We start from the raw sequence: 15,785 nt of genomic DNA on the forward strand, positions 1-15,785 counted from the left end.
GGTATTGAGTGTGACGCTCTGACCCAACGTCAAAGACGTGAGTCATCAGGATTCAGGAAGCATGAAGAGCATTTTCTCCATGACTTTGCATCAATATTTTCCAGAGTGACATTAAACAAGTCCCAACATTTTCTCCCTCCAGGGAACTATGTGTGCAAACAGTGGTTCCCTTGACACTTTATCACATTCATACTTCACTTTCTATATGAAGGAAAGCCGGTCTATAGTGTCCTTCTCTTGTTACATCAGGAAGAGTCCATAATTGCTATCCATAATCCATAATCCATAATCCTTTATCCAATCCATAATTGCTTCTTGTTTGTTTTTTGTTCTTGTCAAAGCAAAAGACAAGGAGAACAAATAGAGCACTTCAACTTACTCTCTTTGACCTTCCCCTGCCTGATGAGGACACAGTGGTGACATCAGCATATGATGAGTGGTTAGGATCCCTCTTGTAGCGTGGCCAGGCTATCAGACCATGACTGGACAAGAGTCTTGTAGCATAGTCTAACATGGAGCTGTCATGAACGACCAAAAAACTGTGCAGTCTGAGCCGGCATAAGTTAATAAAATCTCCAGATTCCCTTTACAGGCTGATTAGTCTTCTGTGAGCCCAACATAAAAAAAGGTTGGCTGTGGACATTTATTTATATTTTCTGATTAAATCCTGGGATATCTTCTCCCATGTGCATTATTGACACTTTATTGGCATTAATATCTGTGTGATGTCTTGTCAGTTATGCATGAGATTTATCATAAGTCCAGCTCTCTGTTCTCTCTATTCTAACTTGTCAGTAAATGCACTGTATTATACTGTGAAGACAGAGCGCAGTTTCACTGAATTTCTTCAAATATTAGGAACACACTGAGCCACAGACTTCAGGCCAGGTTTTTAGCATTAGTTTTCAGCCTGGGGTACAGGACCCCCAACGAGGGCTAAGGCTTTATTTAGCCCAATTCTTCCAAAATTAGATGTATTAGATATATAATTATTGGGATAATACACATATGTAGACTTATTTTCTCTGGGTTTGTCCATGAAATACTGATGCTGATTTTTGACAGCAATCTATCACTTTTTAACTCCTTAAAGCCTGTTGTATCATATTTGCAATACAATCTGAAAAATGATAAAAATGCCCTCAAGTGGATTATCAGTTACCAAAAACACCTAATGTATCAAATGAGATTTAAAAAAATATATAAGTTAAAGTTTTTTGGATTTTATTAGAAAGTGAAATAAACATTTCAGTTCTAAAAAATTAGAATTTTATGGCTATAATTTGTGTTTTCAGGCTTTAATGGGTAATTCATGGGGTGGGGGTGGCGGGGGGGCTTAAGGGAAAAAAGGTTGCAAACTGCTGGTCTAAGGGGCAGTATTTTTTTCTGCATCCTGGATGGAAGTGCGAGATGAATTGCCAGTGAAACAATGTGTGGATGAATGTAAAAGCTAGAACATCAGGTGGAAAATAGGAATACACCCGACACCAGGCATACAATAGGAGCAAAATCCATCTTTTCTTATTTTCCATGGAAATAATTCTAAATTTTTGACCACTAAATGAAACTGTGTGGGATTAAATCTTTTGTTTTAAATAACATACTTGAACATGTACAGGTAAAAGTGAGCAAATAGAAATAAGAAGTGTTGCTTTGTCCACGGGGGGTGGGGGGGCACGGCAAAATCAACAAACTAAGAGATCTTCACAGGAGCTTTAACTATAAATAAAGTGAAATCAAATGCATCTTGTTCCCATGCATTTTTTTCCAGCTATTCCATTGAAAAACTGGGACTATGATTATTTTTGAGCTGAGATTTACAAATCACAAATTTAAAAAACTGCAGTAAAAACATACATGCTGATGTTTACATAAATGATCTTCACGTTCAATGAGGCTCTACTAAATGAGCCTCTTTAGTAACAGCCTGAATCCTTTCAGCAGGTATGGGACTGTCTCAGAGACAGCTCCTGATAAATGATACAGCCCTCACCTTGAAAAACTCCAAACCTTCAAAATACTTGAAGCTAAAGTAAAACAGCAGTCGCAGCGCAGTTTCTGCTGGCTTATGCAACACCAGAGGGTGAACTCTCCCTTTAAGGTGAAATCTATCTGGAGTGCTAGTGAGTAAGCCGCTGGAGGGCTGTGATGCAGTGTAGCAGAGCGGACCTGAGTCTGCGGTAGTAGGCCTTGACCCTCTCTAGCGAGACAGCGTTGGTGCGTTGCTGGAACTCCTCCATGTCTGCGTAGTCCTGCTGGGACACTCCCTCCGGACGCTCCAGTGCTGGAAGAAAAAAACAGGAGGTATTAGGATCAACACACATGGGCACTGTGGAGATTATAACCCTCACCTCTTTAAACTGCATAATTATCCTGATATATTAATATGCAAAAAATGCTAATGATGCCTCTGGGTGACAAATTTATCTTTGAATCCATAACATTTACAGTTGAACAGTATCTTAAATCCTTAAAATAGCTTCCTTAAATATCTAATCTTAAACATTAATTTGTGATGCATGTGACAACATATGAGGCTAAAAATACAGCTTCACACTAGCACTGCAGCTTGCAGTGCGGACTATTTTCCAGTAGGTGGCAGTGCTTATCCACATATCTTCACTGCTGTGACACTCCAATCTGAGTAGCAGCACTCTCCTCCACATTCAAGTCAATGAGGGCAATATAAGCTCTCATATTGGGTTAGTGTTCCAATTGGCACTTGTCAGAGGAAAATTAAAGGCTATTTGGCATCAGGCATGATGCATAATGCTGTTCATTCATAGCAGGCCAGCAGAGACTGATGGAGAATTAGAGGAGCATGGCAGCAGAGGAGAATGTAAAGGAGGGCTGGTTTAAAGGGCCAATAAAAGGCGTCAATCTAGCGTAATAGAAGCTCATAAAGCTATCAGCAAAATGTGTTTTTATGGGACACAGAGAGGCTGAAAGTGCTTTTAAAATGGACAATTCAAAGTATGGTGTGAGGGATTTTCACATACTCTGTGTTTGATACAACCCTCCTTTAAATTTGACCCCAGTAGCTCTGACAGCAATGTGCATAGATGTGTCTTCAAATCAAAAAACTGTACAATTTATACTTCTTTTGCTTTAACTACTTTTTTAAAAGCAGCCTTATCTGGCAGACAATAGAGAGTCCCCAAATGTAAAGTGAGCCATTAGAGACTTGTTTGTACCCGGCTTCGATCAAAAGTCTGAGAAACGTTTCCCAAGGCTGTAGTAGTCATGCAATAGTGCTGTTTTGTTCTTATGCATTATTATCTTGTATCTTTCTCTCACTCGTATTGTGTCCTATCATATTTTGCCATAATGTGTGGTATTCTACCTTATCTTATTGTGTCATATCATACCGTGTCACATCTTATCTTATCCTATCAGGCTGTACCATGTTGTAAACGTATTGCATTGGCTGTATTGTGTAGTCCAGTGGTTCTCAAATGGTGTGGCAAGCCAAACTGGTGTGCCTCGAGCCAAGTCTTAGTGTGCCATGGGAATATGTACAAGCATATGTAATAACCACAACTAAACAATAACCTAAGTTCAGACAGGAACACTTTGTCAAGAAACCCATTCGATGTGTGATTATAAATGCATTTCTTTATTGGCAGTTATAAATTTGCACTCATTGCTTTCATGCATACAACTGTTTTGAGATCCCCCTAACCTTTAACGAGACTACATGGAAAGCATCAAGCAGGAACACCACATGTTCCTGCCTTTCCTGTGCCTACAAGGAAAGCCTGGGGCAGGAAGAGAAGCAGCAAAAGATCCAAAGCAGAGCAGGCATCATGACAACACAATGACACTCATGAAGTCAGAGGCAGAAAAAAGGAGAAGCTGGGGTGGAGGAGGGTTGTAAAAAGTGGCTTGCAGAGGGAGCAGCAAAGCATAGCCAGGCAAGAGCATGAGTTCAGTTTGCCAATAGCGTGCTGGATGAATGAATCAGTTTGCTGTCAGGTGATGAGTGCTTGCGAGATCAGCTGATCTCAGCTACATAGCAGTGCTTGACTCTGTGGCCTGCCTGGATTTACTGTAACATGTATGAGACTGTTTTGGTTTTGGTGTGCCTTGAAATTTTGGCTTGATCTTAGGCGTGCCTTGGGCAAAAAAAAAAAAAAAAGAAAAAAAGATTGAAAACCACCAGTGTAGTATACTGTATTCAATCATATCCTAACATAACAAAATGTAACATATTGTGTTGTGTCATATCAGGCTGTATTGTATGGTATGGCTTTGTATTGTTTTGTATGTTGTCTTACTGTACCGTACCTTACCAAGCTATGGCAATAACTTAAGACTCATTTCTACAATGCTAAAACTGATCATCTGAATTCCTTACCACCATTTCCCCACCCTGCCCAGTCTTACCTCTAGTGAAGAGGACTGTATGTAGCTTGAGGCTGCCTCCATTTTGCAGGCGGGTGGGCAGTTCGCTGAAGTGACAGCTGTCCAGGTAGAGGGTGATCCTCAGGGCCTGTCGACTGCCCTCAACCTGATAGCACACAGGTGTGTCTGAAATACACAAACACAGACGGGAGAGACATTAAAAAAACTGCTATGATATCATGGGTCTATATATGAAGTTCTCTGATATCTAGCTATACTGTCTTTTAAATCAATAATATTGGAAGACCAAATAAGACATCTCAAGACAGCTTTGGAGAGAAATTAAAAAGCCACAGAGAAACATATTGTCTGTTATGGTGGACAAGAAACATCCTCTTACAACAATAGAATTAAAAAATGTCTCTGGCTTGGACATATTTGAGGTCAAGTAAGTATTAGACTTCAAAAAATATAACACAAGTAAATCAGTTTTTAATTAACGTGTGAATTTCAGAGCAAAATTCCAACATAATGCACCTAAAACATTTCTAGTTTTGAGAAAAGGTGTCATTATTAAGACTCAGACAAGTAACCTTTTCCTAATCCTACAAACAATACATGAATAGTAATGATTTAGAAGTGCTGTGGCTTACGAGCTTCTCTCTGAAAATGGATTGCTGACCTTTACTAAGCGACCTCTGGGGTCAGCGCTCTTTTCTAGAGAACCCATCAAACCATAATCCTATAGAGATGGATGTGGCGCTTCAGGCTGAACTCAGGGTCCTCGAGCTCTGTGGTGCTTACAAGACTCTTACCTTGCCTTATCTGGTACGCTTAAGATGCTATTAGCAAATCAATATTGCTCTATGGATGCTGCCGCCACAAGCCATCTACTTGCACTGCAGCAGTCTGAGCAGAAAATGCAATTTCAGCAAATGTGTTTGGTTTATTTTGCATTTAAGGTCCACACATCTGTGCACAATAAATGCTCATATTGTGCTAAATTGCTGCAGAGTGTGAACCCGTAACTTCATTCCGTGCTTCATCCGAGGCTTTACCCCCTCAAATGGGAAGTGCGTGATGTGCTTTTCCTTTGAGCTGCAATCTCTGCCGCACATATTGAGGAAGCTGAAAGGAGAACTGATTCAGGATGCAGTCATCCTTTGTATCTGCCGGCTTTAAGGCTTCTGCTAGCCTGCAGCAACTTCACTGAATACAGATACTGAAGTGATTAAAAGGCACAAACACGCACAGGTCCTAAACTTTGTACATACTGTCACGTTGAGATTTATACAATACCCACAATGAATGACCTGTGTGCATCCTCAGCGCTGCCTGCTCTGAAAGAAATGCTACAACCTAGAGCTGTTTGGAGGCACAGAGGCAATGCAACAACAGAGTTTCTCTAATGCTCCAAAAGGAAATTCATTCAGCACTATAGCACATGCTGCAACTGAAGCAGGAAGATTACAAACGTGCAGTCATGCCAGTATGAGATGAATTTAAATGTCCTCTATGTGCATGTTTGTGGGTGGTTTCATTCAGGAGGGTCTTCCAAGGACATAAAATCACAGCGATCCCTTTCCAGAAAAAAAACATAATACTGATTTAGCTTGATGCAATGTTACATTTACTATACAAACCAATTATATGTCTAATCAGTTCTAAAGTGGTGTCAATACGGTTACTTTACAGCTCCCAATCAGGTCAGATATCCAGCTAAAACAGACTGGGTAGTGTCATTGACTGGATGTTGCAGCAGTCAGAAACAAAACTGTGCCCTAAAACAATTAGAATACTAAGAATCGTCTTGCTGGATAATTTTAAGATGAAAGCCTGAGTAATATCTCATGCAAGACATGTTGCAATTAATCAACAACACTGGTTGTCCTCCATGTTTGTTGTTTCTTCTAAAGATTGACCACTTCATACATGTATCTGTGATACTAGTGCAACAAATGTGTGGGCAGTCTAGATCAGTGGTTCTCAACTAGTCCAGCCCCAGGACCCACCAGTCTCTTATGACAGATTGTGACCCAAGTTTCCAGAAATTTTAGACAACACATGGTTGGTTAATTGAATATGTTGCAGTTTGGAGCATGATTGGACCAAAACACCTGATAGAAAAAAGAAAAGGGTCAAAACTGACAAATCTTAAATCCTCTTTCCCATCAGTATGTGTCAATTTTTGCCAATTTTCCAGAGAACTTGTGAAATTAATTCATTATCATGGGAAAAGTAGCCATTTATTGAAAGAAGAGGAGATAAATCAATTGAAATATTGATCAAACATTTAAATTTACACAATTTCACAGTAAAACAGGGTAAAATAAATGGTATCTATGCATGTCCAAATTAGGACACCTAGTCACAATCCACTGAAAACTGCTCCGCGACCCACTTTTGGGTCCCAACCCACCAGCTGAGAACCACCAGTCTAGCTAACTCATCTGGTGCAAGTTAACAAAATCAAATAATACTGTTAAAAAATGAGTCGGGGCGGTCCGGGCTCAAGTCTGGCCTGTGGCTCCTTTTCTGCATGTCTCTCCCCAACTCTCTCCACCCTGTGTCTGGCCCTATCTACTTTCCTCCTCGTTCAATAAAGGCAAAAATAGCTCGGTAATACATTGCTGAATTTTAAAAAATCAGTCAAAACTTCATGTTGACTCCCAGGCTATGAAAATTGTTATAGATTTAAAAATCTGTTGTGCTTCCAACTTTAAGAAAAATCACTGACTGTTCTCTAAACACATAATATATGTTGGAAAAAGGTGCTGTTAGAGTGAAAAGACTGAGATTGTTTATGAAAGTTAGAATAATTTTCCTCACTATTGGAAGAAGCATTTTGGAGGGCTGCGTCAAAAAGGGTGCATTAGGGCACTGGGTCAAACAGGGTGCAAAAGGACGGGAGTGAGTAACTGGCAGCCCCATGTAGCCCTTTTATCCCTCAGTGTGACCCTCGTGTCAATTTAAGATATAAACATTGTAAACAAAAAGAAAACATAAAAAACACCATGAAAGCATGAGAAACTGAATATTTGATTTCTAGTTGAATTTTTCTTTTGGCTAAAATAGTTTAATTAAGGATTACTAAATGCATTTAAAAAAAATACAAATGAAAAAGTATTAGGCTGCTAACAATGAAAATATCCAGCTGTGACTAATTCTAATATATGTTTAGTTGCGCTTCATCTCCTTTTTTTGCTGCACCTTGAGATTTCACTATTTTGCATTTAAACCTTTTTTTTAACTTCACTTTGGATTTTAATTCTGTTTTGAACTAAGGGTGACTGACTTCTTGTGTGGATAAGGACCTGCTTTTATTTTGAAAGAAAATAAGAATCTTTGATAGGTCAAAAATTATGACATGAGCTTAACCATGGAAAAATTACTTTTTGTGACCTGAAATGGAAATAAGGGAACAGCAAAAAGGTAAATGTTTGATAAAAGAGGGGGCTGAGCTGAGCTGTGTGTGAGTTTTGTTTAAGTGAAATGAGACATTGTGGAGCAGTGGTGGAATTATTTTACATGACTGTGGCTGCAGGGAGAAAATGCAGTTGCTTAAAGAAAGTGTGCTTAAAGGTGCAATTAAGCATGCAAAACATGCTATGTTAAAAGTTAATAACCCAATTACACACCCTAATCCAACCTTAGTTAATGCATTCAGGCTGCCAAGCTTAAAAAATGCCTTTAAAAGATGTAAATATTCTGTTCACTGCATTGTAGAAGTGGCTTAACCTGGCTTTTATTCACTGATTAAACTTCCATTTGAGTTTAGATTTGTTGGTGTACTAAATTCTAATGAAAGCTATGCATTTGCTGCTTTAATAAAATTTAGGTAATTAAAATCATCCTTCAAATAAATAATAAGTGTAAATTCATGAATGTCTGCAGTTTAACAGGATGCTTTTCCAACATGTGTTTATGTACTGAATACCAAAAAATTGAAGAATTTTATGCAGTTTATGAAAGAGAGAAGAATGTTTTTACCACAATTTAGCACATTTAATAAATGCTACCATAGCCTCCAAGAGCAGAGATTAATACCTGATTTTATTAAGATCTGAGCCTTGATTTTAAATGCATTGCATTTTTTTTCAGAGCTGGAGGTTGGTCAGGTGGTTATAAATGGCCGTCGATTTTGCAAAACCCTTAAAAACAGAATTTCTTTTGATTTAAATGGACCTTAAAGCTATAGATGGTGTGTAGAAGAATGCTGCTGTTTAAACCTGTTGAAGCAAACCTATCCTGCACCTTTTGAGAAACATAGGTATTTAGGAAGGTACACCTTTTATGCCAAGCTTATAAATTACAACAAAGCTGTAAAAGTGTTATACTTTTAGTATTAAATGATCATAGCTACACATTATCAATATAATAGTTACATCATATATCTGCTTTGATAGGGAAACATATTTGCTTTAAATATGTGTCAGTGTTTTACTCTCTTAGCAGCACAAAGTTCAAATAAACCCCCCACAGCCATCAGGAAGGAACCATCTTATCCTTTCTGTCTGGACAAAGAAGACTTTAAAAGACTTTATGCTCTGCTCTTGTTTAAGATGATTTATGGAGTCATTGTAGACTTGTTTCAGCTCTCTATTCAGACTCTCTCCACTGAAAAGAAAATTAAATCTGCAACGGCAAAAATGTCAATTTCACCCTCAATAGCTACCATACATGCACATAATGGAACTTTATTCAGAGCTAGTGAAACCATACAGCTGCTCATTAGCAGTGCTGTGGTTTGAATGACTCGAGTCACTCTCTTTTCTTGATAGGGTCTCTTACTTGCGACTAGAAACTCGTCCTCCAGTTGCCTGAAGAACACAGTGACTTTGTCCAAGTCCAACAGGGCCGCCTTGGTGTCTTCCAGCATGGTGCGCTCCTCCTTCTGCAGGAGGAGACAAAGAAACGTTCAGAGGTCACAGCAGGGACAGGGTTTGCTGGTTGGGACAGCTACATGCATTAAAAAATGGTGCATCGTGGAGTTAGTCCTCTAGGGGGACTTTATCATCAGATGTCACATTAAATTCAGCCTTTTGTTTGCAGCATAAGTTTTTGCACAGGATCAGCTGAAAAATATTTACATGGTTTTGTAAAACCGTTTCAGAATCACTGAATTATCAAACCAAATCTGTCCTGTGTTTATGTACACAAACTAGCTGTCCTCACCTGGTGCGGCGTTAGCGTGGACTGGAAGTGCAGCAGAACTCCGATGGCAGATATCTGCTCCAGCCACTTCCTGCTGGTCTCTTTGCCGTCTTCTTGGTACTCGCCGGCGTTGTTGAATCTGGACCGCAGAGCTGCTAAAAGCTGCTCCACCAGCGTGCACAAGGCACCAGTGGCCGCCTGACAGAAGATTACGTCCCGCCGTAGCTGAAGAGACGTGTCTGATAATGAAGGAGGGTAGAGGACAGATGTTAGTCGATGGCTACATGCAGCTAGAAAGTGTTAATCTGACTGAATCTGGACTTTTGGGGGCTTGTTTAATGCCCACCTGGTAAATGATAATACAATAATGCGGAGCGAAAGGCTTCATATTGGTAGGCATCAAGATTCACATCACCTACATGGGGTCATGGTGTCAAACTAGATGACGATGCAAGAAAAATTCCAGCATGCTAGTCTTAAATCATGGTCGTCTTGGATGCATCATAAATTATGTCACACTACAAGACCATTCAGCACTCCCAACACACATAATCAGGCCTGAATTTTGACAGTGTGTTGCAACGTTGCAGTCAGGCCAAATTCTGACTGAGTCCACGTAGTCTGAGCCGGCCTTAGGACGCATGGCCATTGTGCACAATTTACATGCTCAGACTATGGTGTGATGGTAGTGTACCATCTGAGTGCTCACACTATACGAGTGAAGTCAGAAAGGACTGTGGCAGAAATCAGACCATCAGCATGACCATCCTTGTAAGATGGAGGTCCACTGGTAGGAATAATTCCTGCTTGTTTATTTACTATATTATGAGGATATCAGAAAGTCATTGCCGCTGTCGTCATGATGGTTAAAGATGCTGTCTGACAGTTTACAAAGGTTAGAAAATGCCTCAGAGTTGAGGATTCTGCTCATGGTTCTGCTCTATCTGTGGGAGTATGACTAAAATATCAAGCATGTCAGAAATCTATCCGACCAGTCAGAAGCAGCTGGTCTGGCTGTATTTGGGTTGTAGTCGGCTGTCATGTCCCCATGTACACTCACACGATCCGAATGAAAGTCAATGCAACTTCCATGTGAGTTGTGCAGCTTTGTCTGACTCAGTAACCTTGCAAAGCAGATGGATCTGCCCATTTCTGTGTTTCTCACTGGCAAATCCATCTTACAAAGCTCCCATATGAACAGTTTAGGCCGAGTTAGAAAGTGACAGGACCAATCAGCGTGGAGGGGCAGCACTTTCAGGCACACAAGAGTCGTACCTTAAGCAAGCAGCGACAAGTGGCCAGTGCAATCATGGCGGAAGAGATTAGTGTGGATGTTGCTATAGTGTCAGTTTTATCAGAACTTGATGACATTTCTTTGTTAAAAGAAGAACAAAGAACAGCAGTGAGTTGTTTTCTTTTCAAAAACAACAAAAGTCATGTACTGACATGTCTACAGTCGCCATGGTTTGCATTATGCAGTTTTCTATGGAGTTTACTCATCAGTAGCAGCGCACCTCAGTTTGGGGCTACGACCACACGGCAACCTCCAGTCCTGAAAAATGAAGCCAATGCGGAAGTGCAAAAAATTGCAATACCGCAATTGTCTACTTGAGGCTGGCTGCAGGAACAGTGTCCATCTGGACACCTGTTAAACAAGCCAGTTTTTACACTAGAACTGGTTTACAGCCTGGTTCAAAATACCAAATGTGTCTCATTAGCTAATGTCTTATTGTGCTCTCACTGTACGGGGGCTGACTCTTTTTTGTACCACAATTGTTTGGATTATATTTAGGATAATTCTCACTTCACGCTGATTGGCGTGTATCATTTGATTGACAGATAGCTCGACAGGCAGAGGCTACATTTCTGTCAACCAGAATGCTAGCTAGCTAGCTGACAGGAAGTCATGCTTAGTGGGCGGGCCGTTAGGTTGATCCAAAGTTTGGTTGAGACCACGATTTCAATATGGAAGCCTCAGCGGATTGGCTTCAAGAGCTGTTTGAGTCCGCCCATTGTAAGCAGACGGCTGACACCACACGGGGTTTGTCCAATTCTTTCCACAGTCTATGGCTACGACATTACGTGTTTTGTTGCTCTGATTGGCCCAAAGATGTGACAGACAGAACGTTCAACCAATCATCCTCCCAGTTTTTTTTTTTTTCAAAGATTCTGCCTTTTTCCCAAATGCCATCTATGGAAGGTTTACCAGATGGATGTGTGAAACAATCCTTCTGGCGTTTCAGGTTACTGAATCAGATGAAATTTGCAGAATGTACACTCAGCCTAACAGATTCTGTTAACCAACAAACAGCTTTACACTCAAATGGTCAAATGCAAAACCAGGTAAAACAAGCTTAATAAGGCTAGCTGTTAGCAACCTGCTCCATCCACTGTGGTAGTAATTTTAACTTCTGCTTGTCAGTTCAATTGAGGTATGTTTTACAGTACACAATGTAAAAACCATCATGTGGTTGCCACAAATCAACATATTGGTCCTAAATGTCTGACATCCATCAGATTTTCAGGTGCATTCCAGTTGCTCTCAGAACTCAAACTTTCCCAAATACCAGTTGGATATGTCATCCCAAACACCCCCTGGGATCGGAATTTCAGCACCCTGAGTTACCAACTCAGTTGCATGTTGACCTCTGAGGTAAAATGAACAAAGCATCATGCTTTGCTTCTCTATTACTGCCATGACTTTGTTTATTGCTCTTCCTCTTTTGATCAGTTTGCTTCTCAATTGGCTACTACATTCCATGAAACAATCCACAGACTGTCGGCTCGGCTTTCCTCACTGTTTCCACCACACAACGGGAAACATGATTGGAAATACTGATGTTCAATATTTACAATTTCAAATCAGAGCATCTCTGATAGTCTTCTGAGCAGATTTGGGAAGGTAAAATCACTCTTAACACACCTCACACCACAGGAAAATCTGTCAAGACAATCTTGAGAACCTTTAGAATAATCTGGCTTTTGCTGAACTTGGTCAGAAGTAGAGGAATCTGACCCAAATACAGCACAATTATCCTGCAGTGGGTAACCTATTTAAATGTATGCGGTGTCAGAAAAGGCTGAAGGGAGTTCAAAAGTGTAAAACAGCCCAACCTCCCACTGTAACCTCCCTTACTACACATGTACAACTGGAGCTGCTCCAAAACACTGACTTTTTTCCATTAGCTTGTCTCCCCTGAGAGGATATCTCCCATTAACTCGCACCATCTGCCACTGTGTTCACTTCAAAGTGACTGGAGCATCATGTGTTTTGACACCAGCCGTCATTCCTGTACAAACATACAGAACGACCGGCCGCAGTCTGGATCCTCATCCTGATCTGGATAACCAAAACCAGGCCTTTAGGAAATATTTAGCTTTGGTTGAAACTAAATATAGTTAAACATCTGCTTTATGTCTTTGTAATAAAGTTGTGATTAAATAAATGTATGCTATAGGTCTGTTATATTTAGCTGTCAGTTTTGAGTACAGACAATCTTAAAGTCTGACGTGACTCGATGAAAGGAACTGAAGAAGAAGAAAGACACATCAGAAACATTGAAAAATGCCCAATAAGCCCTATTTCTGACATTTCAAATAAATATTTTGGTTACAATTCAATCCCCTTTGAAGCTGTTCTAAGGTTTTGCAGATGTCCTGGTGCAGCCTGGATGTTTTTTCATGTGAAGGGTGATCTCATTAGCACAAACTGTTGGAATCATTTAAAATACTTAAATTATGAGGCTTTTCCTGTTTTTTTTTTAAACCAAAAATTCTACTGAAGGATTGGTCATTTTCTCTGGTTATTTGATGTAAAATTAAAACTCAGTTGTATTCATGTTCTTTAACATCTCAGTCTGATTCTGGTCTCTGTTGATCAAAGCCATGTTACTGTACCTGTGCATTTAAGCAGAGCCAGGAGAAGCTGGTTCTTTCCATCTGCAGAGGCATAAAAAACACAGCATAAGTAGACTGATTGTAACCAGACCCATCACATATAAACACATGTGTTTTTGGAGTGCCTGACTAACCATCCACATATCTCTGCAGGCTCTCCACCAGAGTTTTGATAGAGGTGGGCAGGTTCCAGGGGTCCTCCCCGATGTTCTTATGGATCATGGAACGACTCCGGGCGGTCCAGTCGTCTGTTTGACGAAACTCTGCAAAAAACAAAGACAAGTGAGTCTGCGTCTGATGTTGTTCCAATAAAACCTTTCACCTTTTTTCCAAATGTAAGATATCCTGATTATGCTCCAAAACTTTAAAATTCACTAATTCTGGCTCTCTGGATGTTTTTAAAGTGGACTGAAGACACAACTGTAATCTTTTATCCTTTATGAACTCTGTTTTACTGTATTTTTATTCATTGTACTAATGTTTATTTCATTTTTTAAATTAATTTATTATTTTTCCTTGATTTAGTCTTTTAAGATTTTGTCTACTGTTGTAAATTTTATGCTATTTTGCATGAAAAGTGCTGTACTAATAAAGTTGAGGTGGTTCCAAAAAGTTTGGGACACTGTGCGAAATGTAATTAAAGCTGGATGACAGTGAAAACTTTTAATTGTATAATTAATATTCATATACATACATGTATATCCTCCTGAGACCCTGCATGCACATATGAGGAATTTAACATCATCCTTTAAATAAATTCTGCTGTTTGAAATTTTTGAGATCATATTCCTGAAGGTCCTTTTAAGTTTAAGAAATCTGCTTAAAATGTCAGGAGAATTAACTCTGAAATTTCCTGGAATTTTCCAGGAAATTTCAATATATTTGGGAATTTTTGAGAATTTTCAAGTATTTTCATAGAACTTTGGGGGATATGTTTGTATAATTTGGAAGGTGTCACTGGAAGTTTGTGGAAAAATTTGTTTTGATTTTTTTTTGGCACTGTCAGTGAAATTTGGGAAATTCTGTTCAGACATTAGGGGGAACTTTTAGGCATTTTCATAAACATTGGGAAATATATTTTAAAATTTGGGTATTCTTTTATGATCTTTTTTTAAATTTGCTTTGAATTTTTTCTTTTGCATTTTAATTGGAATTTGGGAGATTTATTTGAATTCTTGTGGGAGTGTGCTCGGACATTTTCATGCGTTTTGATGGAAACTTGGGAAGTGCATTTCCAATTTGAGGGAATTTCATTTAAAATTTGCTTTGAACTGTTGTATTTGTAAACAATTTGCAAATTTATTTGGGATGTCCTTTAAAAATTTTTGGGAAATCTCAGAGAATTTGTTCGGATATTTGGAGGACTTTTCTGTCATTTTCATGGAATGTTGGAAGACCCCTAACAACACCCAGCCCAAACATCTGCTCTAAAACCGATCCAGGTCTAGAACAGGACTTTTAGGAGAATTCTGGACATCATTTTGATCCTAACTTATTCCTGAACATAGGCAAGGCTGTGCTTTTAACTTATCTGGTCCTATTGATCCCAAATATGAGGGAGAAAGTAAAAATGCATTCAAATCAAAAGCTCAGGTCTCAGGAGGATATATATCACATAACGAATACATCTGAACCATTGAGAAAAAGAAAAGAAATGAAGAGAAATGTGACAGTAGTGATCTGCTGTACTTGGTGGTATGAATCGAACTGAGCTCCATTAACTGTTAAACCCCTAGTTACAACAGCATGGCTACTCAGTAAACCCCTGAGGTTGCCAGACCAGCCTGCATGCAGTCCAGGCCGATCTCTTATGGAAAATGGTGTATTATGAATCACAAAATATGCAATTTAATATCTTGTCTCTGTGCTCTATTCAATTAAAAAATAGCTTGGAAATGGTTTACACATCACTAAATTCTGTTTTAATCACATTTTAGACAATGTCCCAACTTTTTTGGAATTGTGTTTGTATGTACATATTTGGATTTTATTTGCATAGCTGAAATACATGTTGATATTTTTTTGTGTAGAAAATATTCAACTGCAATTATTTTTGTGTTTATTTTACTTTGACGTATTTACTTACTTATTTTGCTTACGCATGTACTAGAGAATTTATTTAACTTTTTATATTTAACATATAAAAAAAGTAATAGAATAAGTCACAGGAAGTGAAACATAACGTTCACAGTCAACATTTACAGAAGCACAAATGTAGTGATGCAGAAAGTGCAGAATGAAGCAAAAAGCTTATCTAATCCCGTTGCTTCCTTACAATATTAAATCACTTTATGAAAATTAAAGTAGTGATATTATACCTTTATTTTTACACTTTATATGTGTTGCCTTCCATGCTTTAAGATAAATAAAAGTACTGAAATCGACCAGAG

At 39.0% G+C, this 15,785-nt stretch overlaps 1 protein-coding gene across 1 annotated transcript in view; it reads right to left on the minus strand.

The window, feature by feature from the left end:
* prex1 (phosphatidylinositol-3,4,5-trisphosphate-dependent Rac exchange factor 1) overlaps window positions 1-15,785 on the minus strand; it is a 197,365-nt gene that overhangs the window by 10,654 nt on the left and 170,926 nt on the right. Inside the window, exons 30-35 of the mRNA XM_041799139.1 lie at window positions 13,530-13,658; window positions 13,396-13,437; window positions 9,520-9,737; window positions 9,136-9,238; window positions 4,387-4,530; window positions 2,170-2,284 (exon numbers count right to left, since the gene is read on the minus strand). Of these exons, the coding sequence (XP_041655073.1) occupies window positions 2,170-2,284; window positions 4,387-4,530; window positions 9,136-9,238; window positions 9,520-9,737; window positions 13,396-13,437; window positions 13,530-13,658 (751 nt within the window). The remainder of the gene's footprint in view (window positions 1-2,169; window positions 2,285-4,386; window positions 4,531-9,135; window positions 9,239-9,519; window positions 9,738-13,395; window positions 13,438-13,529; window positions 13,659-15,785) is intronic.

Source organism: Cheilinus undulatus, linkage group 11 (assembly GCF_018320785.1).
Source record: "Cheilinus undulatus linkage group 11, ASM1832078v1, whole genome shotgun sequence".
Classification (NCBI taxonomy): Eukaryota; Metazoa; Chordata; class Actinopteri; order Labriformes; family Labridae; genus Cheilinus; species Cheilinus undulatus.